Source organism: Callorhinus ursinus, unplaced genomic scaffold (assembly GCF_003265705.2).
Source record: "Callorhinus ursinus isolate GAN/ISIS: 27379988/994484 unplaced genomic scaffold, GSC_fseal_2.0 scaffold20, whole genome shotgun sequence".
Taxonomy (NCBI): domain Eukaryota; kingdom Metazoa; phylum Chordata; class Mammalia; order Carnivora; family Otariidae; genus Callorhinus; species Callorhinus ursinus.
Window position 1 is genome coordinate 17,778,523 of NW_027397082.1, and position 24,410 is coordinate 17,802,932.

The 24,410-nt window shown below is 47.6% G+C and overlaps 2 protein-coding genes across 8 annotated transcripts in view; one reads left to right on the forward strand and one right to left on the reverse strand.

Moving 5' to 3' along the window:
* The window catches only part of ARL3 (ARF like GTPase 3), a 115,433-nt gene that overhangs the window by 54,510 nt on the left and 36,513 nt on the right, over nt 1-24,410 (forward strand). The gene's annotated exons all lie outside the window — the stretch shown is intronic.
* SFXN2 (sideroflexin 2) lies at nt 2,956-24,404 on the reverse strand. Of its 7 annotated transcripts, XR_012381673.1 has the most exons (13): nt 24,253-24,400; nt 12,867-13,051; nt 12,526-12,696; nt 11,151-11,249; nt 10,092-10,167; nt 9,698-9,783; nt 8,384-8,444; nt 7,949-8,015; nt 7,164-7,213; nt 6,780-6,829; nt 5,829-5,926; nt 5,005-5,052; nt 4,129-4,187 (listed from the first exon to the last, which is right to left on the reverse strand). XR_012381673.1 is itself a non-coding variant. In XM_025880545.2 (12 exons), the coding sequence occupies exons 2-12, from the start codon at nt 13,025-13,027 to the stop codon at nt 4,088-4,090; spliced, it is 969 nt and encodes a 322-aa protein (XP_025736330.1). In that variant the 5' UTR covers nt 13,028-13,051; nt 24,253-24,398; the 3' UTR covers nt 2,956-4,087. The 7 variants fall into 7 exon arrangements, 6 of the variants coding, with proteins under 6 accessions (XP_025736330.1, XP_073760358.1, XP_025736327.1 ...); XM_025880545.2 differs by lacking the exon at nt 5,829-5,926 and having other exon boundaries at nt 2,956-4,187; nt 24,253-24,398; XM_073904257.1 differs by lacking the exon at nt 5,829-5,926 and having other exon boundaries at nt 2,956-4,187; nt 24,274-24,373.

Genomic DNA, 24,410 nt, shown 5'->3' on the forward strand with positions numbered 1-24,410 from the left:
TGAGAGCTCGAACTAAGCCACTGGATGGGACAAACACTAAACCCTGCCCAGTCTGGATTAGCACTTCCCACACGAAGGCATTTGAGTCACCCTAACCACCTCGCTTTCCACATCCCACAGGTGCCAACTCAAAGAAAGCAGAGAGGTCTTACAAAATGGAGCTGAGATGCAATTTGAATGAGTGCTTTTTGAAGTGCCTCTAAACTGTAGCCACCACATACTTCAGACTTTTCCAAAAGAGCCATTGTCTATACAGGGAGGAGGAATGCCAGGAGGTTTAAGGAGCTTGGGAAGGAAAGAAGGTTGTCAATTCTTGAAAGAACATCAGTGTGGATGCTTCCAAGCTCTGGCTAGCTCTGGTAATATTTCTCCTATCTGTCTTTGGAAATGGGCAAAGCTGAGCCAGATCTCCTATCCTAAGAAAACTAGCTCAAAGACACAGAGTTTTCTGCTCAGAAATCAGTTAAAATCAAATTGCACATGTTACAGCATGGATAAACTTTGAAAATATTATGATAAATGAAAGAAGCCAGACACAGAAAGCTACACTGTGATTTGATTTATATGAAAAGTCCAGAATAGGCCAATCTATAGAGGCAGAAAGTAGATTAGGGGTTTTGAGGGGACAGGGGATGAAGGGAATGGAGAGACTGCCAAAGGGTACAGAGTTTCTTTCTTCTTTTTTTTTTTTTTTTAAGATTTTTATTTATTTGGCAGAGAGAGACACATTGAGAGAAGGAACACAAGCAGGGGGAGTAGGAGAGGGAGAAGAAGGCTTCCCGCGGAGCAGGGAGCCCGATGTGGGGCTCGATCCCAGGACCCTGGGATCATGACCTGAGGCAAAGGCAAACGCCCAACAACTGAGCCACCCAGGCGCCCCGGATACAGAGTTTCTTTTGAGAGTAATAAAAATATTCTGGATGTGACACCGGGGTGGCTCAGTTGGTTAAGTGTCTGCCTTCAGCTCAGGTCATGATCCCAGGGGCCTGGGATCAGGCTCCCTGCTGAGGCCTGCTTCTCCCTCTCCCTCTGCCTGCCACTCCCCCTGTTTGTGCTCTTTCTCTCTGACAAATGAATAAATAAAATCTTTTTTAAAAATAATAAAATAAATAAAAATATTCTGGAGCTTGTGATGATGATTACAACTTTGTGAGTATACTGAAAAACACTGAATTGTACACTTTATTTTTTTGAAGGATTTTATTTATTCATTTGACAGCACAAGACAGGGTGAGCGGCAGGCAGAGGGAGACAGAGAAGCAGGCTCCCTGCTGAGCAGGGAGCTGAGGTGGGGCTCAATCCCAGGACCCTGGGATCATGACCTGAGCCGAAGGCAGATGCTTAACCAACTGAGTCACCCAGGTGCTCCTGAAATGTACACATTAAAAAGATGAACTTATATGAATTCTATTTTAATTTTGAAAAGATGGGAAAAATTAAATTCCAGCCAGTACTTTGGCCTCAAGGAAGAGGCCCTTTCTCTTTAAAGCAGTGGTCCTTGAAGTATGCTCCCCAGACCAACAGAAACCACATCACTGGACAATTACTAGACATGCACATTCTCGGGCTCCACCCCAGACCTACATAATAAGAAATTCTGGGGATGGGGCCCCACAATCTGTTTTTGTTTTTGTTTTTGTTGTTTTTTTTTTTTTCATTTTAATTCCAGTGTAGTTAACATACAGTGTTCTTAGTTTCAGGTATGCAACACAGTGATTGAATAGTTCTGTACATTACTCAGTGCTCCTCATAAGTGCCCTCTTAATCCCCATCACCTATTTCACCCATCCCCCCACCCACCGCCCCTCCAGGAACCATCAGTTTGTTCTCTATAGTTAAGAATCTGGCTTTTTTTGGTTTGTCTCTTTTTTTGTTGTTTGTTGATTTTGGTTCTTCAGTACCACATGAGTGAAATCATATGGTATTTCTCTTTCTCTGACTGCATTCCCAGCAACAGTGCAAGAGAGTTCCTTTTTCCCCACATCCTCGCCAACACATTTTTCTCCTATTTTTGATTTTAGCCATTCTAACAGGTTTGAGGTATTATCTCTTTGTGGTTTTGATTTGCATTTTCTTAATGAGAAATGATGTTGGGCATCTTTTCATGTGTCTGTTGGCCATCTGTATGTCGTCTTTGGAGAAATGTCTGTTCATGTTCCTGCCCATTTTTCAAAATTTTATTTTTTGTTAATCTCCATACCCAATGTGGGGCTTGAACTCACGACCCCAAGATAAAAGAGTCACATGCTCTACCAACAGAACCAAACAGTACGCCTTTTCTGTTCATTTTTAAATTGGATTATTTGCTTTTTGTGTGTGTAGAGTTGTAATAAGTTCTTTATGTATTTTGGATACTAACCCTTTATCAGATGTCATCTGCAAATATCTTCTCTCATTAAGTAATTTAGTTTTGTTGTTTCTTTGGCTGTGCAGAAGCTTTTTATTTTGGTGTAGTACCAATAGTTTATTTTTGCTTTTGTTTCCCTTGCCTCAGGAGACATAACTAGACCCACAATCTGTGTTTTAACCCAACCACATGACTCTGACACATGTTCTAAAAACCACTGCTCCAGAGTAGGGGAATAGAGCAAATATTTTGTTTTGCATGCCACATACGTGGGAGTCTCTGTCACATATTTTTTTTTTCTTCTTTTTTACCCTTTAAGAATATAAAACATTCTTAGTTGCCAGGCACACAAAAAAGGGTAGCAGGTGGATTGGGACCCTTGAGCCATGGTTTGTCAACTCCTGCTCTAAAACAACACAGTTCCCATTCTGGAGTGTCCAGTAAAGACAGGTGGATTTTTCCTCTGTAGTAAGGGAAATCAACAATGGCCTCCAGGCGTCAGACAGGTTCCCTTTATTGTTGTGGTAACCTCTTCCATACCAAGGCCAAAATAAGACCAGATCCTGCTTTTCATCCAGGCTTTATTAACTCAGTCTGCAGACAGTTCATTGTGCTTTTTCAAGAAATTTATTTGATTCACAGTGATATCCTTTGAATCGTCAGTAAATTCTACTAGACAGAACTCAATACAAACATTGATCCCAGGTAAGCCACAATGGTCTCCTTCCATGCCCCCCCGACCCGAGCCTGAAAAATCACCTAGAGCAGCCAAGATGGGAACGGCAAATGGCTGTACTTTGCTGTGTGTCCTTTAAGGCTCTTTGGTCCTGACTGATTAATTCTCAGAGGTATCTAAATAAAACTCCCCTTTCCTATTCAGTACGCACCAGTCTTTGGTGTTTAACCCAATGGGCTGAGGAAGGGAGGGAGCTAGGAAAATACACCCATTAAAATGTGTTGTTAATATCTACATATATGATTTTTACTCACAGTTAGTGGATTTATCTTTTAAACACAGAGATGTAAAATCAGACATGATTTTAGCACAGGAGAACAAAGTCAGTGTCACAGGGCTTAGAGCACCATGAAACTTTGCTGCCTCATGCAGTGGCCTTTTTTTTTAGCACTAAGAACTCGTGGGTGCTTGATCAACCCAAGTTTAGCAGCACTCCCAAAGACACTCTGATAAGGGGGCACTGGAGAGGAATATGGGGAAGAATGGAGAAGAGCCCCAAGGTGACAACAGACTTCTTCCCTCTCCCTTCCTGAGTTAGCTAGAATTGCAGGGGCAAAACGTTCTGTAGCATGAGACAAGATGAGGAGGAAGGGAAGAAGAAACAGGGCTGGGAGCTTCCCTTTATCCCAGGGGCTCCTCCCCAGTCCTGGCCAGAATTAGAATTCCAAAGATTTCCTAATTTTTCCAAATGGTTTGCTTGATTATCTCCCCCAGGTTCCAGCAACTTCTCCCTCAGGAAGTCTCAGCTCCCGGTCTCCAGGGGATGGTGGTTGGGGGGGGGGGGGGGGGGAGGCAGATAAAAGACTTGGTCTTTCCTCCCCTTGCTCACTTTTATCCCCTGGAGTCCAATAACCCATACCTGGGTAAAAAAACATGAGGCTCCCCACCCCCCAAATCCACCCTGACCTTTAGGCCCTGTTGGCAAAGAAATGAGGGCACAGGTGTACAAGGCAGCCAAGGAAGGTGAATATGGGTATAGACTAGTCCTTGCTGGGATGGGGCATTTAGAGGCCCTTATTGAAGTAGACATAAGGCACAAGTTCTCCATACTTGGCCTTGATGGTGTCTTGGAGTTCTGGTTCCAGATAAGAAACTGACAGTTCACTGAGAAGAGAAAATAAGGGGATTATGAGCCTGCCAACTGGACAAGTAGCAAAGTACCATCAGATAAAATCCAACTCAGATGCCACCTCCAAGAAGCCCTTCCTGATTTTTCCATCAGAACGAATGGGCTCTGTACAACATAATGTGTTGTTTTTACTGCTACTCAGGCCTAACTTCATTCTCTCTGGTGCTAAACTTCCACCTTCTCTGTAAGATTATAAGCACAGTGCTTGGAACACAGGAGATGTCTGCAGATGACACTGAAATACAAGTACGAAGGCAGGGGAACCTGGCACCTTCTTGGTGTACATCCAAGCTGCACCTGGTCTCCTGGAGCTCGTCCTCTCCCCTCCCGCAGTCTGATGCTTTGTTTCCCTTTTCCATCATTGCTCCACATACCCCTTCCCTGCCAGGGCATACAAGGGAAGTAGAGAGGTCCAAGTCATCCGTCCCCAAGCAAACACAAGCCAGAATAAGTATCTATCCCTCTGTTCAATTTCAAGGACCAGATCCAGCGAGGGAGGATGTACCTAATAACCTAAGCAGCAGGAACAGAAAGTCTCTTGTTGCTCCCCCACTTCTCTCCAGGGCAGCCCTTACTCCACTGGGAGGGAGCAACTCATCCCTCCGCCCCTTAGAGATCTGTTTTGGTTTACCATTCACCCAGGGTTAAGAGGCCCAGAGTTTAGGCTGATAGGTATTTGTCCTTGGACAAATGCTGCGCTTCCTGCCCCTCCTTGTCTCCTTCAGGAAAGCAGGCAGGTCAGGGAGAGCAGGGACAGGGCATTTGGTAAAGTGAGGCACAAAGAACTCTTACCATCTCTGTGGGAAGAGCCCACAAGCCACTGGTACCATGAAGATGAGGCTGGAGGAAAGGAGAAACAAAGCGTGAGGGGCATCTCCCCACAGGCCTGCTCACACCCATCTCTGAGCCCCCCGAAGGAAGTAGGGAGATGCCCATTCACTATCCTGCCTTCCCTGCTGCCCCATGGCTCCCCTCCCTGCAACTCCCCGCCTGGTCTCTCAGTGCAGGATATTCATTCTGGCATGGCATGAAATCGGCCCCCTCCACCTCCCGTTCCTCACCCCCATCCCCCCGTCCTTCAAGCAGGTGAAGATAACAAAGGCACTGGGTGTGCAAGTAGCAGCCTAAAGAGCACAAGCACCAAGCAGTAAGGGGTATTAAAGTCAAGGTCCAGCCCCCGCGGCCACGAACCCTGGGCTGGGAGACAACAGAACAGGGCAGCTTCTCCAACCTCACTGCAAACACTAGCAGCTCAAGGAGCTCATTAAAAAGCGACGCTGATGCAGGAGGCTTGGGGAAGGGCTTGAGAGCATTTCTAAGGTCCTCGGATGCTTCGGGGCCAGGGCCCTCTCTTACAGCACATGGGAATCTGACAGACCAGGCTTCGGATCCCAGCTCAGCTACTCACTCGCTGTGTGATCTCGGGCGAGTGAGCCCTGAGCCAGCAGAGGGACAACAAGAGTGCCTAGTGTGCAGGGCTGCCACGAGGCTCAGAGGAAGTGGCCCAGGGATGGCGCTCAGCCCGGGGGAACCACTCATGCAGTGATGACTCAGTTGGCAGAAGGCAGCGTGGCGTGGGAGACTGTTAGGGCACTGGCCTCAACTCCAGCACTTACGAGCTACCGAGCCTTGGGCAAGTCTCCTCTCACTAAGCCTCGGGTTCCTCTGCGTAGAAGGAGGTTATGACAGGACCTAGACCTCCGGGGCTGAGGGGCTTAAGTGAAATAATAGATGTGCAGCATGAGCACAGTGGGGACACACAGGACACACTCCACACGTGTTGGTGGTTACTGCTGTCATTAGCCCCGTGGCCTCGCAAAGTGTGACTGCTGCTAGGACGTGGCCAGTCGCTGGCGGGCACCGAAGCACGCTGCCGTGACTTGTGGTGTTTTCCTTTTGTGCAAGGTTGGGACGCTTGACAGCCCTGGGCTGTCCCCTCATGTTTTGTACGTCTCAGCGTATTTATTTATATAGTTAGTTTATTTACACTGAGATATAGAGGGTGCACAGCATCGTGAACAGGTTAGCCATACAGCCTGCTGATCTGATAGAGCGATACGCTGCCATGGGACTACTGGGCCATCAGCTAACACCTCTGCCACTGTCAAAGAATTATCATTTCTTTATTGTTATTGTTTTTTTTAATTTTTTATTTTTAAGTAATCTCTACCCCCAACACGGGGCTCGAACTCACAACCCTGAGATCAAGAGTCCCATGCCCTACCAACTGAGCCAGCCGAGCGCCCCTAGAATGATCATGTCTTTTTTGTGGTGGGGCTGTATTGTGGTTTTCGTCTCTTCTCTAGTCTGAAGGTCAGAGGACACGCCGGGATAGGAGGGCGCCCAAGCACTCCGCTCTCCATGCGGATGTGCGCAGTGCCTACCCAGCCTGATGCCCTCAACAAAGATGGGGCGAGAACTCTCCAGATGGCCCATGGGCATCCTGAGCTCAGGCACTATGGAAGTCAGGGAAAAGAGTACATGTTCTCCAACATGGGCAACACAAGAAGACGGGTCTTAGGGGCCCCAGCTACCACAGAACCCAACCAAGAAAACACGTTACTCACAAGCAGCCAGACAGCAGAACTTGCAATGGGCCGTGCAGGACCTTGACTTTCTGCACAAAATCGAAGGAAAGACCCACATGAGACTTAGAGATCCTAACACGAATTCCACGCTGGCCCTACCTCTGATCGGCCAGCTAGACACCCACAGGCACAAAACTCCTAGCCGTGAAGGGGAGGAGGAGGGGGCCCCTCTTGCTCTCTGCAGATGACGCCAAGCAAGCGGCCATGGCATCTAAAGCAGGCAGCCAGTGGGGACTGGCACAGGCCCTACTTGAGCGAGACGAAGGCCAGTAACTAGAGGGGAGGAGGAGGATCAGGAGCTCTGAAGTGTGGGTATGGCTGGGGGCTCTGGGCAAGGAAGATGCAAAAGAGGACCTCACTCACCTTCATGAAATGCAGCTTCTCCAGCCTTTCCATTATGACTGGGAGCAAGACTGGAAGAGACCAGGGAGAAGCAGGGAGGAGGGCTGTCAGACTCTTCCCAAGACCCCTCTCCAAAATCAGATCAGGGACCCACCTCCCCTGAAGTTCCAGAAAACACTTTTGGAATGGAAGACTATGTAGGCATGGCCCCCCCCACCTGTCCCCCAAGTCCTAGCAGAAGGGTGCTTCCCAGACTTTTCCACCTGCACACCTATAATAGGACATGTACCGCAGGCCCAAAGCATCCTTCTCAAAGTTCAAATCTTTGAAGGCTCATGCAAACAAGTTTCGTATCCTACTCTGTAACATACCCCTGCTAGGAGCAAAACCAGAGCAGGGGATTTATTTTCTTTACCACTGTCTTCCTGGCACCCTGCACTGTGTCCAGCACACTGAAGGTACTTAAGGAATATTTGTGGAATGAAAAGAACTTAATTAACTGATGTTCCCAGAACTACAGTGTGGTTCTCTCATGAGTTTCTGCGTTCAGCACTATGTAGATGTAAGATATACAACATGTGGAGTTGATACATTTATACATTGTAATCTGATTTACCACTGTAGCATTAGCTACAATCTCTACCGCATCACAGAATTATCATTTTTTTATTGTGGTGGGAAAAGCCAGTTTGAGAAGCTTGGCTGTAGAGGCTGCCCCCCCTCGCCCCCCGCAAAAGCTAAATGTGGCTGAGGCCTCCAGGACGTGTTCCAGGGTCCCCCGGGACGGGAGGGCTTCTCTATCTTACTCATGCCAGGGGCTGCCATGGTGATCCGAGAAATAACCACTTGGGTGATGCCTATGGCTGCAGCTCTCTAAGGGCAGAAAAGAGTAAGTTGTCAGGAATGACCTTATCCAGTATCCATGGGCTGCACCAGAGGGTGGGGTCAAGGGTCAGGGTCAAGTCTGAGCTGGTAAAGGGGAAGGGATGGATCCACCAGAGGCTGTGTCCTCGCCCAACCCTCTCTCACCTAGCTAGACTTTTATGGTTTCAGGACCAGAAATGATGGAGAAAAGATATGACAAGCCTGTTCTGAACAAGAAATGTAGGGAAATCAAGGGGAATGAGAATGGAATCAGGGGGATCCTATAACAGAACCCGGGCCTGCTCTGACTACTAAGAACAGGGCAGGGTATAAGACAGAATTCCCTCCTCCCACCCCAAAGGGATGCCTCTGCTCACCCGGGAATGACCGATCTCATTGTGATTCCTGTCCTTCACGCAGATGCCCTGGATGAGTTCCCTAAACATAGACAGGAGTTGCTGGACTTGGGAAAGGGGTGCTGGAAGCCCGCCAACGATGGGACACACCAGGGGACCAAGGTCAGCGCACTCAAGCTCTAGGAAGCCAGCTCCTGCAGCCTGGCCCTTTGATCTTCCTTGTGCATTCCAGTGAGTGGTATCTCAGAAGTGATCTAGGGCCATGGCTAAGAGAGCTAGGCCTGGGCTCAGACTGCCTAGGTTGAATCCTGAAATGGCAGAGTATGTTTCTGAACTTGAGCAAATTCCCTGATCCTTCTAAAGACTCAGTTATCCTCATCTGCAAAATGGGGCTAATCATGGCACCCACTTCATAGGATTGGTGAGGATTAAAGGGGACAATGCCTGCAAAGTGCTTGGTCCACGCCTGACAGCACTCAACCCCAGACCAGGTGGGTGGCGAGGGCTCCTTCATTGGTCAGGAAGGAGCACCTGGACAGGGGAGGGAAAGAGGAGAGGAATAATGTGTATGCATGACTATTCTGGTGGTGTGCTCCTTCTGCAAGGGCTGTTGTGACAAGTTCCCATTTGCTAACGGTCCCAAGACGTTGTGGCTCGGATATACTGGTGACGTGATGAAGGCGATGCGGATGACAGGAGCAGTAACAGCGAACACTTAGGCAGCACGTGATACCTCCCAGGCACTATCAGGAGAGCGTGAGGTATACTACATCATTAGGTTTGACAAGAGGGGAACAGCTATGCTTTCTCTAGCCAAAAAACAAGAACTGCAAGACACACGGGTTTCTCCTTTTACCTTTCCTGCTACAAAGCTCAGAGCCGGGTGCCTGGAAAACATCTATCTACTCCTCTGGCTTCTTTCAAAGCTTCTTGGCTCTGTTCTATCTTTGGACACCTCGCTCTGCTACATTTCATTCTGTAAGCCATCCCCAGGGCTTTGGAAGTAGGCAGAGTTCACAACTTACATACAGTTGCAGTTGAAAGGACATGATCTCATATAAACCCTCAAAGGTCCACCCTACTCCCTGCCATCCCACACCATCCAAACAATGACTCCCACAACACTCATCACAGATGAAACTTAAGTCACCTGCCACTCCTGCGGCCATCACCCTTGGAGCAAACTGTCCTTTGGGACCCTTCAGAAATGTAGCCCAGCAGCCCTCCCCATACCCACATCAGTCCCCAGAAGCCACCCACTCACTGTCTTGGTTTCCTGCCCTTGACCCACTAACCTTGTGGTTTGTAGGGAGGAAAAGGGATCCCCATACTCACTGCTGTCGCATCATTGGGATGTTGGCACAGTTAGCAGCCGCCACAGCGGCAAAGGGCACCCAGCGGCCCACCAGGGGTGGAGCTCTCTGTTGGGGGAAGGGAACAACAGGACTCACTGGAAGATGGGAGGGGAGGGGGCTTAAGAACTACAAAATAAGAAATCAGATCTCGCTACTGCCACGTATCCAGACACTTGGTCTAAGAACCCAAATTCCCTCAGAGACCTGAGAAAGACCAACCTGGGGATAGCTCTGCTACATTTCCCCCTAGTTGGCTGGGCCGTGGCCATACCCGACTCACCCAAAGAAGGGCAACGCCAGGCCTGGGGGATGTTTTCCCCAGGACTTTGCTGCCCCCTAGTGGTCACCCTGCCCACAGCAGCCCCAGACAGTACCTTCGTCAACATGTTCATGCCCACAGCAGTGGCCACCGCAGTGGTTGTGGCTGTGATGTAGGAAAGGGCCATCTGCCTAGTGGAGGAGAGACACGCTTGGGAGTGGGGAGCCCTGCCGCCTGAGGGCAAGACCATGGCTTGATTGAGAAAGTCCGGAAATGAGGCTTTGATGAGGCTTCATGCCTGAAACTTCACCTGTCTCATCTTGTGACAGTCCCCCTCCTAAACACACACACAATGCTCCAGCCCCTTCGACCTCCTTTCAGTACTTTAAATACACCAAACTCTTTTCTGCATCAGAACCTTGGCCTGTTGCTGCTCCCTATCAGGGGAATTCTTCCGTAAGCTAAATCCTTACCCTTCAGAAATCAGCTGAAAGGTGGGCTCCACAGAAAAAGACTTCCCCAACCAGCCCATCCACACAGATGCCCCTCTGCTTTTTGCTATCTTGTCACCTGTTTGTTTCCTTAAGGGTAGCAGTCGCAACCTAAGATTATGGTGCTTGTTTGCTTAAAAGACCTTAAGTTCCACAAGGACAAGGACCCTAGAACCATGCCTGGCACTTAATACCTACTCAGGAAATAGCTGAGGGGCGCCTGGGTGGCTCAGTCAGTTAAGCATCTGCCTTCGGTTCAGGTCATGATCTCGGGGTCCTGGGATTGAGCCCAGCATCAGGGTCTCTGCTCAGCAGGGAACCTGTTTCTCCCTCTGCCTCTGCTCCCCTGCACCCTGCTCATGCGTGCTCAATCTCTCTCAAATAAATAAATAAATAAATAAATAAATAAATAAATAAATAAATAAAATCTTAAAAAAAAAAGAAGAAATACTTGAGAACGAATGAATGAATAAACTTCGAATTGGTCTAGGATGATATTGTCCTAGTTAGCCTCAGAAAATACTTGCAAACCCTAAAAAGGGGGACTTGGTCACCAGCGCCATACAAGTCTCACCCGGAGAAGACAGCCCAAGAACCCTTTAGAAGGGTGATTTCCCCTGGAGGCAAGAGGACGGCGACCTGCTCCAGAGCCACATGGACAGCCTGGGGTTCAAGTCTCCTACCTGACAGACGTGGGGGAAGCTGCATTCCTGTTGGTATAGTTGACTAAGGCATTGAAGGACTGGTTCACCCACTGCCAGAAGATCACCGCTGGCATCGTCCTACCATAAGGGAGGCCCAGAGAGGCAGAGAAGAGTCCAATGAAGGGAGGGCTTGGGGCACACCAGTCAAACCAGACAGCCTGATGTTCCCCAAACTGTTCCCATGCTATTTCATACACTGGGGATTTTGCACAGGCCGGTCACTCTGCCTGGAATATCTACACATCCACATCCTTCCATACATGGCTAAATCCTGCTCTGTTGAGAGGTCACTTCTTCTTTGGAACCTTCCTAACCCTTCCCCTGCCCTTCCTGGAACAGTGAGTCATTCTCTGCTCCCTGCTCTCACAACCCCATACTTTCCCTCCGATTTACCACTTAGCAAGCTGGACTACAACTGCTTACTGGTTGGTCTGCTCAACAACACTGGAAGTTCCTTGAGGGGAGGGGCTTAGTCTTTATATTCCCAACACCTGGCCCGAGGCCTGACTCAATAACTGGACAAATGGATGCATTGAGGAGCGGAGCAGAGAAGAGAGGAAGGGGGAAGAGTAAAATATCCAGCAGCTACAGAGAAAGTTTATTCTCTCCCTGCTAAGCTGAAAGGGTCTTTCTATTTTAGGGGTAGCTGGGGAGTGGGGTGGGGTGGGAGGTCATCTTCCTGTATTTTTTTACTAGGACGTTACATAATAAAAATACATTAGGGGCACCTGACCGGCTCAGTCGGTTAAGTGTCTGACTCTTGATTTTGGCTCAGCTCAGGATCTCAGGGTCGTGAGATCGAATCCCCAGATTGGGCTCTGCGCTGGGTGTGGAGCCTGCTTTGGATTTTCTTTCTCCCTCTCCCTCTGCCCCTCCCTGCTGCCACACCCCCTCCCCTAGTCATGTACTCTCTCTCTCTCTCTCTCTCTCTCTCTCTCTCTCTCTCTCTCTCGCTGCCAAAAATAAATAAATAAAATAGATTTAAAAATAAAAATACATGAAAATTTCATTGTTGAATAAGTACTTTCTAAAGAAGGAATTAGGATGGCTTATTCATTGAGAGTTCTGGAGACAACTGCCTCAGTTAACCTCCAGGCACCCGTATTTCCTGGCTGTGTGAACCTGGGCAGGTTACGTAACATCTCTAGAACCTCAGTTCTTCACCTATAAAATGGAGATGACAATAGTACCTCCGTAGGGTTGATGAGGAGATTAAATCCATGCCAAGAATTTAGCACAGTGCCTGGTATTGGGTAAGGGGTCAATAAAGATGGCTCTTACCACATCACCATAGGGCTCCGTGCCTGGCAGACCTAAGCGGCCACACTGCCCACCGCCTTCCCCCTGGCTCTACCTGTAGAATTGGAGCATGAAGCCCGTGATGATCATGCCGCCGGGGACCTGGAAGGACATCCGCCCAATGACGTTCATCTTCTCCCCGGTGTCAGGGTGGAAGGCTGAGTCATACAGCTTCTTGGCGTACAGCAGCTGCTCCACTTGGGTACCCGGGGGCACGACCCCCATTCTGCCACCCCAGGACAACAGAGAGTTACGTCCCAGGCCCCTTGCTCCAAGTCATCCTGCTCCCTCCTGCCTGAGAGCTCTGCCCATTCCCCACATTCAGTTCCCACCTCCTCCCCAGGGCACCCACCCATGTGGCCCCACCGCCTCCAGTCCCTTCCCCTCGCTGCTCACCTGCTCTTCTCTACCATCCCCTTGGCCCAGTCCAGCTCCCGATCTGGGACCAGGACGGTGCGCGGGTCTGTGATATTGAAGAAGTGTTTCACCCGTCCCGGGAAAGTGCACTGGTCCCAACGGGGGGCATCGATGTTAAAGCCAGACAGATCAGCCTCCATCTTGCTCCTACACAAAGCTGTGGACTTAAGGAACAGAGAGAAAATGAGGATGGTCCCCCAAACCAAAGTCTGCCCTGACGCCCCGAGCGCCCCGAGTGGCTGTAGGATGCTCGCTTTCAGCAGGCACTGGCATCATCTGACCAGGCTTGGGAAGGCCCCAGTGAATGGGAAGCAGCCTGAGCAACCAGACACCAACATGGGTTTCCTGCGTGCCTGCTGGCAGCCAGCCCTGTGCTTGATCACGCTGTGGGAGACCCGGAAAAGGGGATAACACAGTGCCTGTCCTTGGCGAGCTGAGTGTAACTGGGGAAGAAGAGCCCACCTGGAGAACAGAAGAGAATACATACAGCAAAGAGTAAGTCCAGGAGACGAGAGAAAGCAGAGATGGGGGAGCACAGTAAGAAAAGGGGGCTGCCCAGAAGAGATGGAATGTGAGCCGTAGGAGATAGATTTATTTATCTGAAGGAGGCAGGAGGCACGGATCACATCCGAGGTAGAAACAATTACAGAGAAAGGTGGAAATGAACAAGGCAGGATCACACTCATCATTTCGGTGTGAGTGTGTGTGTGTGTGCGTGTGCGAATGTGCACGCGGCCCTGTGAGAGATCCCAGGCCATGGCGGTGAGTGAGGCACCACACCTGCCCTCAGGGAGTTACAGAATGGGGGGTAAAAGACAAGTGCAGCAACAAGAACAGCGGCGTGAACAGTGATGTGGACATGCACTGGAGGCAGTGGAAAACCAGAGAAGAGGCATCTAAAAGTGAGATGACCAGATCTCCCAGTTTCCCTGGGGCTGCTGTCCTGGGGTAATTATTAATAGCATCCCTTTCCACTCTCAAAAGTGTCCTGACTTGGATGATAAATTATACAGTCCCCTTATCTAAAACGGATGAGGGATTCTGAAAATGCTTTGTGAAAACAAAAAATAAACAATGTTCTGAAGGGTGGGTAGAAGGTAGATAGATAGAGGAGAGGTGTCCCAGGCCAAAAAAAAGAAGAGCCAGCATTGACCGTACACAGGGTTCATGGGGACCAGATAATGACGATCATAGCTAACACTTACTGAGCTTTGATTCTATGCTATACATTTTGCTTGGGGCTTGATGTGCATTTTCTGAATTCATCTTTGCATCAATGCTATAAAATAAATACCCTTTAACCCCATTTTATGGATGAGAAAACCAAGGCACAGATAAATAACTTTACCAAGTCACACAAGCATTAGCCAGTGACAAAGCCAGGATTTTAATTCTGCCTGACTTACTTGAGGACTCTTGCCTCTAACTGGGTTCTGGAATCCATGTCTTGAAAAACTAAAGCAGGTCGGACATGTAAGGAGCTTGAAAACTGTCACTGCTGTCCTTGCAAGAAGAAAAAAAGCTGAACAAACTAAAAATCAACAACTCTTCTTAGACCCATCAGTGAACTGAGGTCACAGGGCAAACCACAGCCCCCAAGCCTGGAGAGACATACAAGTACAGAGAATGACAGCTTACTGGGAAAAGAAGCCCTCCACTAGGCAAGTACCATTGGAAAACTTAAATTATAATTGACAAATTGCTGGAAGCTCAGTGTGAAAAGCTTGCAAATTAAATATTCCAAGGGGATTCAACCTTGAGTGTGGGGGCGCACTTTTGAGTTCACCTTCAAGAGGCCACCAGGCTCTCAGGGTGAAGATGAGAGAAAAATCCCCTAGTACTTCTAACAGGGAGATGGGAAAAGTAGTCATTTTGAAGTACACCCAGAGCCCTCTGTTCTTTCTAACAAGACCCACCCTCAAAAGAGCCTGTTTTACCAGAGCCTAACCATTTTGGGTTTTACTAGAACCTAAATGACTTGGGAAAAGGTAAATACCCAAGACCAGCCCTTTCCAACCTTCCTATCTCGTTTGAAGTGGATAAGAAGAGCCTAAGAAGCACTTTTGAAGGTTCAGGGGCACAGGCTCACTCAGAGACTGAGAACTAATCACAGGACTATAGAACACTGTCTCCTCCCTCACACTTGACCACTGCAGGTGGTACATTGCTCCTATGTGGTAACACGGAGAACTAAACAACAGAAAGAATTGCAAGTTTCAGACCTTATTAAGAAGACTCTAGAAACCCAAAGACAACAGGAGAGACAAAAACGAGGACACCAAAGAAAATGTTAACTCTGACACCTACAGCTTCAGCAAACAGTAAATACAACTAACATCTCCCCAGATAAAGGTAAAATTGCACACACATCTGGCTTTCAACAAAAGATTACAAGGCATACTAAATGGCAAAAACATAGTTTGAAGAGAGCACAAGTGTCAGAACCAGATGGCAGAGATTTTGGAATTATCAGACAGGAATTTAAATAACTATGATCAATTTGCTAAGGACTCCAATGGGAAAGTGGACAACATGCTAGAACAGATGGATAATGTAAGCAGAGATAGAATCTCTAAGAAGAATCAAAAGGAAATGCTGGAAATTAAAAAAAAAAATTCTGGGGGCACCTGGGTGGCTCTGTCAGACATCTGACATCTGACTTTGGCTCAGGTAATGATCTCAGGGTCCTGCAATCAAGCTTCATGTTGGGCTCTGTGCTTGGCGGAGAGTCTGCTTGTGCCTCTCCCTCTGTTCCTCCCCCTGCTCATGCTCATTCTCTCTCTCTCTCTCTCTCAAATAAAAAATAGATAAGGTCTTAAAAATAACTTCTGTAACAGAAATGAAGAATGCCTTTGATGGGTTCATCAGTAGACTGGACATGGCCAAAGAAAAAGTTCCATGAGCTTAAATATGTGTCAATAGTAAATTCCCAGACTGAAAAGTAAAGAAAAAAATGAAAGAAAAAAAAACAGAATAGAAAACCCAAGAACCTTGGGGCAATTACATGAGGTGTAACATGTACATAATGGGAATGCCAGAAGAAGAGGAAAGGGAACAGAAGAAATATTTAAAGCAATAATGACTGAGAATTTTCTAAAACTAATGACAAAGGGGCGCCTGGGTGGCTCAGTTGTTAAGCGTCTGCCTTCGGCTCAGGTCATGATCCCCACATTAGGCTCCCTGATCCGCGGGAAGCCTGCTTCTCCCTCTCACACTCCCTCTGCTTGTGTTCCCTCTCTCACTGTGTCTCTGTCAAATAAATAAATAAAATCTTAAAAATAAATTAAAAAATAGAGAATAAAAAAATCAGACACCAAACCCAAAGTCCAGAAGGCTCAGAGAACACCAAGAAGGATAACTACCAAAAAATCTACACCTAGATGGGAATGCAAACTAGTACAGTCACTGTGGAAAACAGTATGGAGGTTTCTCAAAAAATTAAAAACGGAATTACCATATGATCCAGTAATTCCACTACTGGGTATTTACCCAAAGAATATGAAAACACTAACTCAAGAAGATATATGCACCCCTATGTTTACTGCAGCATTATTTACAATAGCCAAAATATGGAAGCAGCACAAGTATCCATGGATAGATGGATAAAAAGGATGTGGCATAGGGGTGCCTGGGTGGCTCAGTCGGTTAAGCGTCTGCCTTCAGCTCAGGTCATGATCCCAGGGTCCTGGGATCGAGTCCTGCATTGGGCTCCCTGCTCGGCGGGGAGCCTGCTTCTCCCTCTGCCTGCCGCTCCCCCTGCTTGTGCTCTCTCTCTCTCTGTGTCAAATAAATAAATAAAATCTTTAAAAAAAAGGATGTGGCATATACATACAATGAAATCTTGCCATTTGCAACAACATAGATGGATCTAGAGAATACAATGCTAAGTGAACCAAGTCAGTCAGAGAAAGACAAATACCATATGAGTCCACCCATATATGGAATTTAAAAAACAAAACAAATGAACAAAGAAAAAAAGATAAACAAAAAAACAGACTTGGGGCGCCTGGGTGCTTCAGTCATTTAAGCATCTGCCTTCCGCTCAGGTCATGATCCCAGGGTCCTGGAATCAAGCCCTGCGTCTGGCTCTCTGCTCAGCAGTGAGTCTGCTTCTCCCTCTCCCTCTGCCCCTCTCCCCGCTTGTGCACCCACTCTCTCTCTCTCTCAAATAAATAAAAAAAACCTTAAAAAAAAAAAACAGACTCAATTACAGAGAACAAACTGATGGTTACCAGAGGGGAGGTGGGCAGGGGGATGGGTGAAACAGGTAAAGGGGATTAATAGTACACTCACCATGATGAGCACTGAGAAATGTATAGAATTGTTGAATCACTATATTTTACACCTGAAACTTATATAACACCATATGCTAACTATACTGGAATTAAATTTTTTAATCTACATCTAATCATATTATATTATATTTCAAACTGCAGAAAATAAAGACAAAGAAAATTAAGGAAAGGGGCGCCTAGGTGGCTCAGTCAGTTAAGCGTCCAACTCGGTTTCAGCTCAGGTCATGATCTCAGGGTTGTGAGATCGAGCCCCATGTCCAGCTCCACACTCAGCAGGGAGTATGCTTGAGATTCTCTCTCTCCCTCTCTTGCCCCTGTGCATGCACACTCTCTCTCTAATAAATAAATCTTTAAAAACATAATAAAAAAACAAAATCTTTAAAAAAACAGCTAAGGGTTTTGATTTTTTGCCTGAGAATTTCGGGAAGCCATTAAAAGATTTTAGGCAGAGTGACAAGATCAGATGTGTGGTTTAGAAAGAAAACTCTAGGCAATGACATGAAAATAAACTCGGTGTGGTAGGACCTCAGAGGATGCAGAGACATCAGCTGGATGGGAATTTCAGTAATCCAGGCAAGAAGAGATGGGGCTCATGATGCACATGAACCCAGATGCACAGGAACAGAGAGGAGGGACCAAAAGACAGAAACTTTTAAGGCAGCAGAATCTTGGGATTTACGTAGTGATTGGTTATAGGAAGAATACTCTATTAGGGTTCAAGCACAGATGCAGAATCAATAGGATATATATATCCTTTATATATATTCGCATAATATTGATAAATATATAAAAATGGATTTAGTAGGGCGCCTGGGTGGCTCAGTTGTTAAGCGTCTGCCTTCGGCTTAGGTCATGACCGAGCCCCACAACGGGGTCCCTGCTCAGCAGGAAGCCTGCTTCTCCCTCTCCCACTCCCCCTGCTTGTGTTCCCTCTCTTGCTGTGTCTCCCTCCCTCAAATAAATAAATAAAATCTTTAAAAAAAAAAATGGATTTAGTACAAGGAATTAGCAAATTGACTTCTGTAATTGTGGGAGTTGACAAAGCAAGCCTGAAACCAGCAGGGAAGGCAGTTACCAAGGGATGATCCTGGGGAGGGAAGGAGGGCCCAGCAATGGCCAGAGTTAGTGACCCCAGGGGATGCCTAGCCTTCTTTTAAAGGGATTCCATCTGATTAAATCAGGCCACCCAGGATAATCCCCCCTTAGATTAACTCAAAACTAACGAATTAGGACTTAATTACATTTGCAAAATCCCTTCACCATGGTGCCTAAATTTGTGTTTGATCAAATCGGTGGGAGGTGTGTGTGCTAGGAACAGCTGTTTCTTGCTCCTTGCCCACTCTAACTGGGAGCATACAGGCGGTTGTTTGGCCTAGCTAAATTGACACATCACAAGTATCTAGGGTGATACCCGGGGTTTCTGACTTGGGCCATAATTGTGCAGAGACAAGTAATATAGAAAAATAGGCTTTAAGAGAGAAAACAGGGAGTTGGATCTTCCATGTGTTGAGTTTCAAATACCATGGACCTTTCTTAAATGCAATAGGCTGCCACCTGTCTCAGGTCCTTTACAAATGCCATTCCCTGTCCAGAATACTGTTCCTTCCCCTCTTCACTAACACCTACTCATCCCGCCTCCCTTTTCTTAAGGAATAATTCTCAAATTTAACTCTCAACCTTCTACTACTAGGTCATTTTTTTTTCCTTGAAAAATGTCACCCTGAGGATTTTTCATATATAGGCACAGCTGGAGTAAGATTTAATCAGTCATCTTGAGTTATGTCATCACCAAAATCCAAAAACACTCAGAGAATTGAGCAAACAAAGCCAATATTTGAGTATGAGGGAAAGGAAACCTAAAGTTTTATAGGGACGCCTGGGTGCCTCAGTCCGTTAAGAGTCTGCCTTCGGCTCGGGTCATGATCCCAGGGTCCTGGGATCAAGTCCTGCATTGGGCTCCTTGCTCTGCAGGGAGCCTGCTGCTCCCCCTGCTTGTGCGCTCTCTCTCTCTCTCTCTCTCTGACAAATAAATAAATTAAAAAAAATTTTAAGTTTTATATTAAGTAGTGGTAAAATGAAAGGAGAATTCTAACCGAGACTCCCACCTCAATAGAGCCAGATGGGCCACTGTAGTTGCAAGAGGCCACAGCAAAGCCACCTCAGAATAAATAGCAGCCTGAAAAGCAGATGTATTAGCACGTAACATCAGGGCTCCACCCTCCCCCTCAGTAAGGAGCCTTTTGCTCTCCGGGACAATCTAGAGTTACTTGCAAGGAAGCACCTCCTCATCCTTCAGATCTTGGCTTAAACCTTTCTTCAGGGAATCCTTTGAAGGACTCTTGGCCCCTCTCTCTCCCCGACCACCGGATCAGGTGCTCTTGGCTCTGTACTTTTTCTTCAGAGCTGTGCCAGTTCGTTCTAACACTCTGTGCTTTTATTTTAATGAATGCCTACCTTCCCCTCTAGGTCATAAGCTCCTTGGACCCAGGGACTGTGTCCATTTTCCTCCACCCCAGTGCTTGCACAAGAATTCAAGTATATGCTGAGAAAGAGGTCCAGTTTGTCAGCAAATGGATATTTAGGCTTAAAAGAAAGTACAGAGATGTGGGTTAGAAGTAAAACAATGAGTCGGCGGCATCAAGGTAGGTTAAGAGAAAGTTTTCCAGTGAGAACACACAGAATGGGAAAAATAAAGTGCTGAGGACATAGCCTGAAAACCACCACATGTAAGAGGCCAGCCCCCCAAAAAAGGAAGCCCAAATAGATGAGAAAGAATCACCAGAGACAGAGGAGGCATGAGGAGCCAACAAATGCAGTCAAGGGAGAGATGGTCAATTTTTAGATTTTTTTCTTGAGGTGGGAGAGACTTCAGCAAAGTGACATGCTGAGCCAGGAGAGAAGGGGAGGCCTCCCATGGAGTTCTCATGGCACCCTCCCCTGGCCCTGAGGCCACCACTGAACGGCAACCTCTGAAGAAGTCAGAAGCCAGACAGCGAGTGTCCACTGCTAGTCTTCTGCCTCTCTCACTCTGCCACAAAGCCCACGGGAAGGCTCTGGGCTTGTCCTCTGGGGACAGGCTGACTCAGCCTCCTACAGGCTGGTTCAAAGACCAAAGCTATTTCATGCAGTCACAACTGAACCCAGGAGTGGGAGACAGGCAAGAGTTTACCTTCCCTGGCTCTACATGGGGCTAAAAGGAGTTGTTGGCCTGGCTGGCAGATCACACACTGTCTTGGGTTACAGAGTCCCAAGCTGGGGTTCCAGCCCCTCTGCTGGAGAAAGTTCAACAGAACATGCTATGCTGCCTTTTTTTTTTTTTTAAGATTTTATTTATTTATTTGAGAGAGAGAGAGAGCGTGCACGTGCGCACAAGCCAGGGGGAGGGGCAAAGGGAGAAGCAGGCTCCCCATTGAGCAGGGAGCCTGAAGCAGGGCTCAATCCTAAGACCCTGGGATGATGACCTGAGCTGAAAGCAGATATTTCACCAAATGACCCACCCAGGTGCCCCGAACATGCTATGCTTCCTTCCTTCCCCAAACACACACAACCTGTCCTTAGACATCTCTTTTCCACCCTCAACCCAACACTGGAAAGTCCTCTACCTTTCATAATGGAAGTACTTCTACCATGAAGGCATAATCGTTTGCTAAACTATTCAAGAAACTTTCCCCTCATTGCCAAGGTCAGCATATGAGTTGCCCAGTCCCTGTCTTACATAAAACATAAGGTCAGGGGCGCCTGGATGGCTCAGTTGGTTAAGCAACTGCCTTCGGCTTGGGTCATGATCCCAGGGTCCTGAGATGGAGCCTCACGTCAGGTTAGGCCCCCTCCCTCCACCCTGCTCATTCTCGCTCTCTTCTCGCGCACACGCATGTGCACTCTCAAATAAACAAAATCTAAAGAAAAAAAAAAAAGCAAAAACATAAGGTCAAAAAGAAATCTAAATTCTATTCTATGTCTAAAATATTTCTCCCCACATCTGCTGCCCCCCAATGGGCACAGTTCCATGACTCCTTCAGGGCAAACTCAAACCCTTCTGTCATATACTCTCAGCATCCTATCCTCATTTGCAACACACTCGGCTTTGTAATCATCACTTTCTTGTTACATACAGTTATTTGTATAAAGTTGGCCTCCCCCCGCCAATTATAAGGTTGGTGCTGTAGCCCTCCCAAGTCTTCTAAAAATACTTACTGCCTGCCTGAAATGCATTTCACCTTACTCTTGAGCTCCCTGGGCATCAAGGACATCTCTCTTTCAAGTCAAACTCAGAACCTGTCTTGGTTACAGAAGTAAGGGCAGGCTTTGGGTCCCGAAGCTGCAAATGGTCTCCCCTCCTGTACTGAGTTCAATCTCGTCTCTAGGTTTTCTCTAGAACAGTTATTCTCCCTCTTCCCACATGAGCCGCATCTAGTATTCCCTAAAGAGGTCACTACCATGTCCAGGGTGGCCTCAGTTCTGGAAGAATATGGTTCCACTACTGGGAACAAGGGGGGAGCTGGAAATCAAACAGATGACTGACCAATAATTCCCTTGCTCTGAGGACTGGAGAATATCACAGCTCAAAGATGTGAGGGATCCAAGATCTCAATTTAGAGAAGAAGAAACTGATGCTTAGAAAGATTCACATCGATTGAGCCAGGATACTGAACATTACACACAACTCTGCCCTAACCACAGCTCCAGTCCTGTCCATCCGTCCAACAATCTGACAATAGCCAGGGCCTCTTCTCCCCAGGTCACAAGGCTCAGGGTCACTTAGATGGGTCCTCCATCTACTACAGGCCAAAAGAAAGAGAGAGAGAGAGAGGAAGAGAGGGAGGAAGGAAGGAAGAGAGGAAGTGGGAAAAAAGAGAAAAGAGAGAGGCGCCTGGGTGGCTCAGTTGTTAAGCGTCTGCCTTCGGCTCGGGTCATGATCCCAGGGTCCTGGGATCGAGCCCCGCATCGGGCTCCCTGCTCCACGGGAAGCCTGCTTCTCCTTCTCCCACTCCCCCTGCTTGTGTTCCCTCTCTCGCTGTGTCTCTCTCTGTCAAATAAATGAACGGAATCTTTAAAAAAGAGAGAGAGAGAGAGAAAAGAGGGGAAAAAAAATGAAACAACCTATTACCTCTCCTGAAGTCATCCTTCTTAGAGAGAACTGAGTTTTGGGGCACCTGACTGTCTCAGTTGGTAGAGCATGCAATTCTTGATGTTGGGGTCTGAGCTCAAGCCCCACGCTGGGGATACAGTTTACTTAAAAAAGAACAGAGCTGATTTTCTCTGGCAAACAGTATCAGAGAACAGGCTTCCAAACTCCCTCTGGGTATCCTCTTGCAAAGGGGAAAAGTACTCAAGATTTCCCTGTTTGTATCCCCAGGTAGGAAGAAAAGCAAAACATCATCACTGGTACTTGCATCAGAGGAAGATCAAGGCAGCCAGACTCAAGAAGATCAAACACAAAGACCACCTGAGATAGGCAAGGGTTGGTGCCAAGGCTGCCTAGAGAAAGTTGGACAATGAGACTAATAATTATACAAGCAGGCCCAGGTACACTCCTGTGACTCCAAGGCAACCATGATGTTAGACACCAGATAACTCAGAAAGAGAAGTCTACCCTTCCTTTTTCACAAAAGAAACAACAGGCTAGAGAAGGGCGGATTGTAGAAGTGCACGCTCTGAATTAACCATTCATCTTGCATCTACTTAATCAAGGTTCTGAACTGAGTTTTCCTTCCAAGGATCTGAAGCAGGTATGCCACGAGCAGATGTTTAAAAACACACTTTAGTTGAATGCATAAATAGCTAAGGACCATTCAGGAAAAATCCACCTTCGTTCCAGTGATGTTAAATAGACTGGAAAGCCTGCTGGTAGGAAGAGCGGCAAAGCCCCAAAACCTAGATGAAGCAATAATAGCTAAATCCTGGGGGGCCTGGGTGGCTCAGTTGGTTAAGCAACTGCCTTCGGCTCAGGTCATGATCTTGGGGTCCTGGGATCGAGCCCTGCATCAGGCTCCCTATTCAGTAGGGGAGTCTGCTTCTCCCTCTCTGCCTCTATTCCACCTGCTTGTGCTTTCTCTCTCTGTCAAATAATAAAATCTTTAAAAAATAATAATAATAATAGCTAAATCCCATGTAGCACTTTCCATGTGCCAGGCAATATCTTAGGTACCTGACATATAATAATTCACATAATCCTCACAAGAACCCAATGAAGGAGGTAAAAGGCACACACATAACTGCAAACAGGTTTATCATCAGTGCCAACACTTTACCAACTGTTAAAAAGTTCTGAGTTTAAAGCACAAATATAAGCCGTTCTGTTCCTCCTACTTAGACAACACAATAGTGTTAAAATCACTTGCTCCAGAGTCAGAACTGGTTCAAGTCCCGACTCCATATCGCTTAGAACCAATTTCTAGGGCTGTGAGAATGAAATGAAATCTTGTGTGAAAAGCATTCCACCAAGAAGTAATTTCCATGAGGGCAGATGTTGTCCCCTGCTGCGTCTCCAGAATCTAGAACAGGACCTGGCACATACGTGATTAACTCTTCTACCTGTTCTCACCATGGGTCGGGTGGGAGGTAGCGCCTCTCAACCCACCCAGAATCCCTTTCGCTCTCGCTTGCCTGTAAGTGCAGGCCCGTTTTTGCCTCCTCTGGGGCTGCAGACAGTGCACTATCCGGTCCAACGTTGCTTAGCAAAACCCGGCCATTCCAAAACGCCTTTCACCCCTGCTGTCTGCTCACCTCAGTGTTCAGGGCCAGTTCCCAGGCTGCCTCTTGCCCTCCAACAAGCAGCCTCCCACCACCGGGACTCCTCCATCCTGGACTCTAACACAGAAATGTGGAGATGGATGCACAGCCCATAACGCCCCTCACCCCTCAGCTGGGCCTTATAGCGCCGGGGACAATAAGGGAGCGGTCCCTGGGCAGCCCCCGGCCACTATTCGCGCCACGTGGCTACAGCAGGTGGAAGCCCAAGCCCCCGCAGCAGCCCTGCCTCGGCAGTCAGGACATAAATCCAAACTCCCTCCGGGAATGTGGGGTCTAGAAGAAGGTGTGGTAAGTGGCCTCCTCCCAAGACCCCTTACCTGGTCCCGGGAAGAACGTACTGAGACAACTGCCAACAGAAGTACCCTGCGATGGAAGCCCGGCCTGTAGTAACCTGCGGCCTCGGCGCGGGAACCGCCCCTCGCCGCGCCCCTGCTCTGCTCCTTCCCGACCAATCACAGGCTGGGCGGAGCCCACC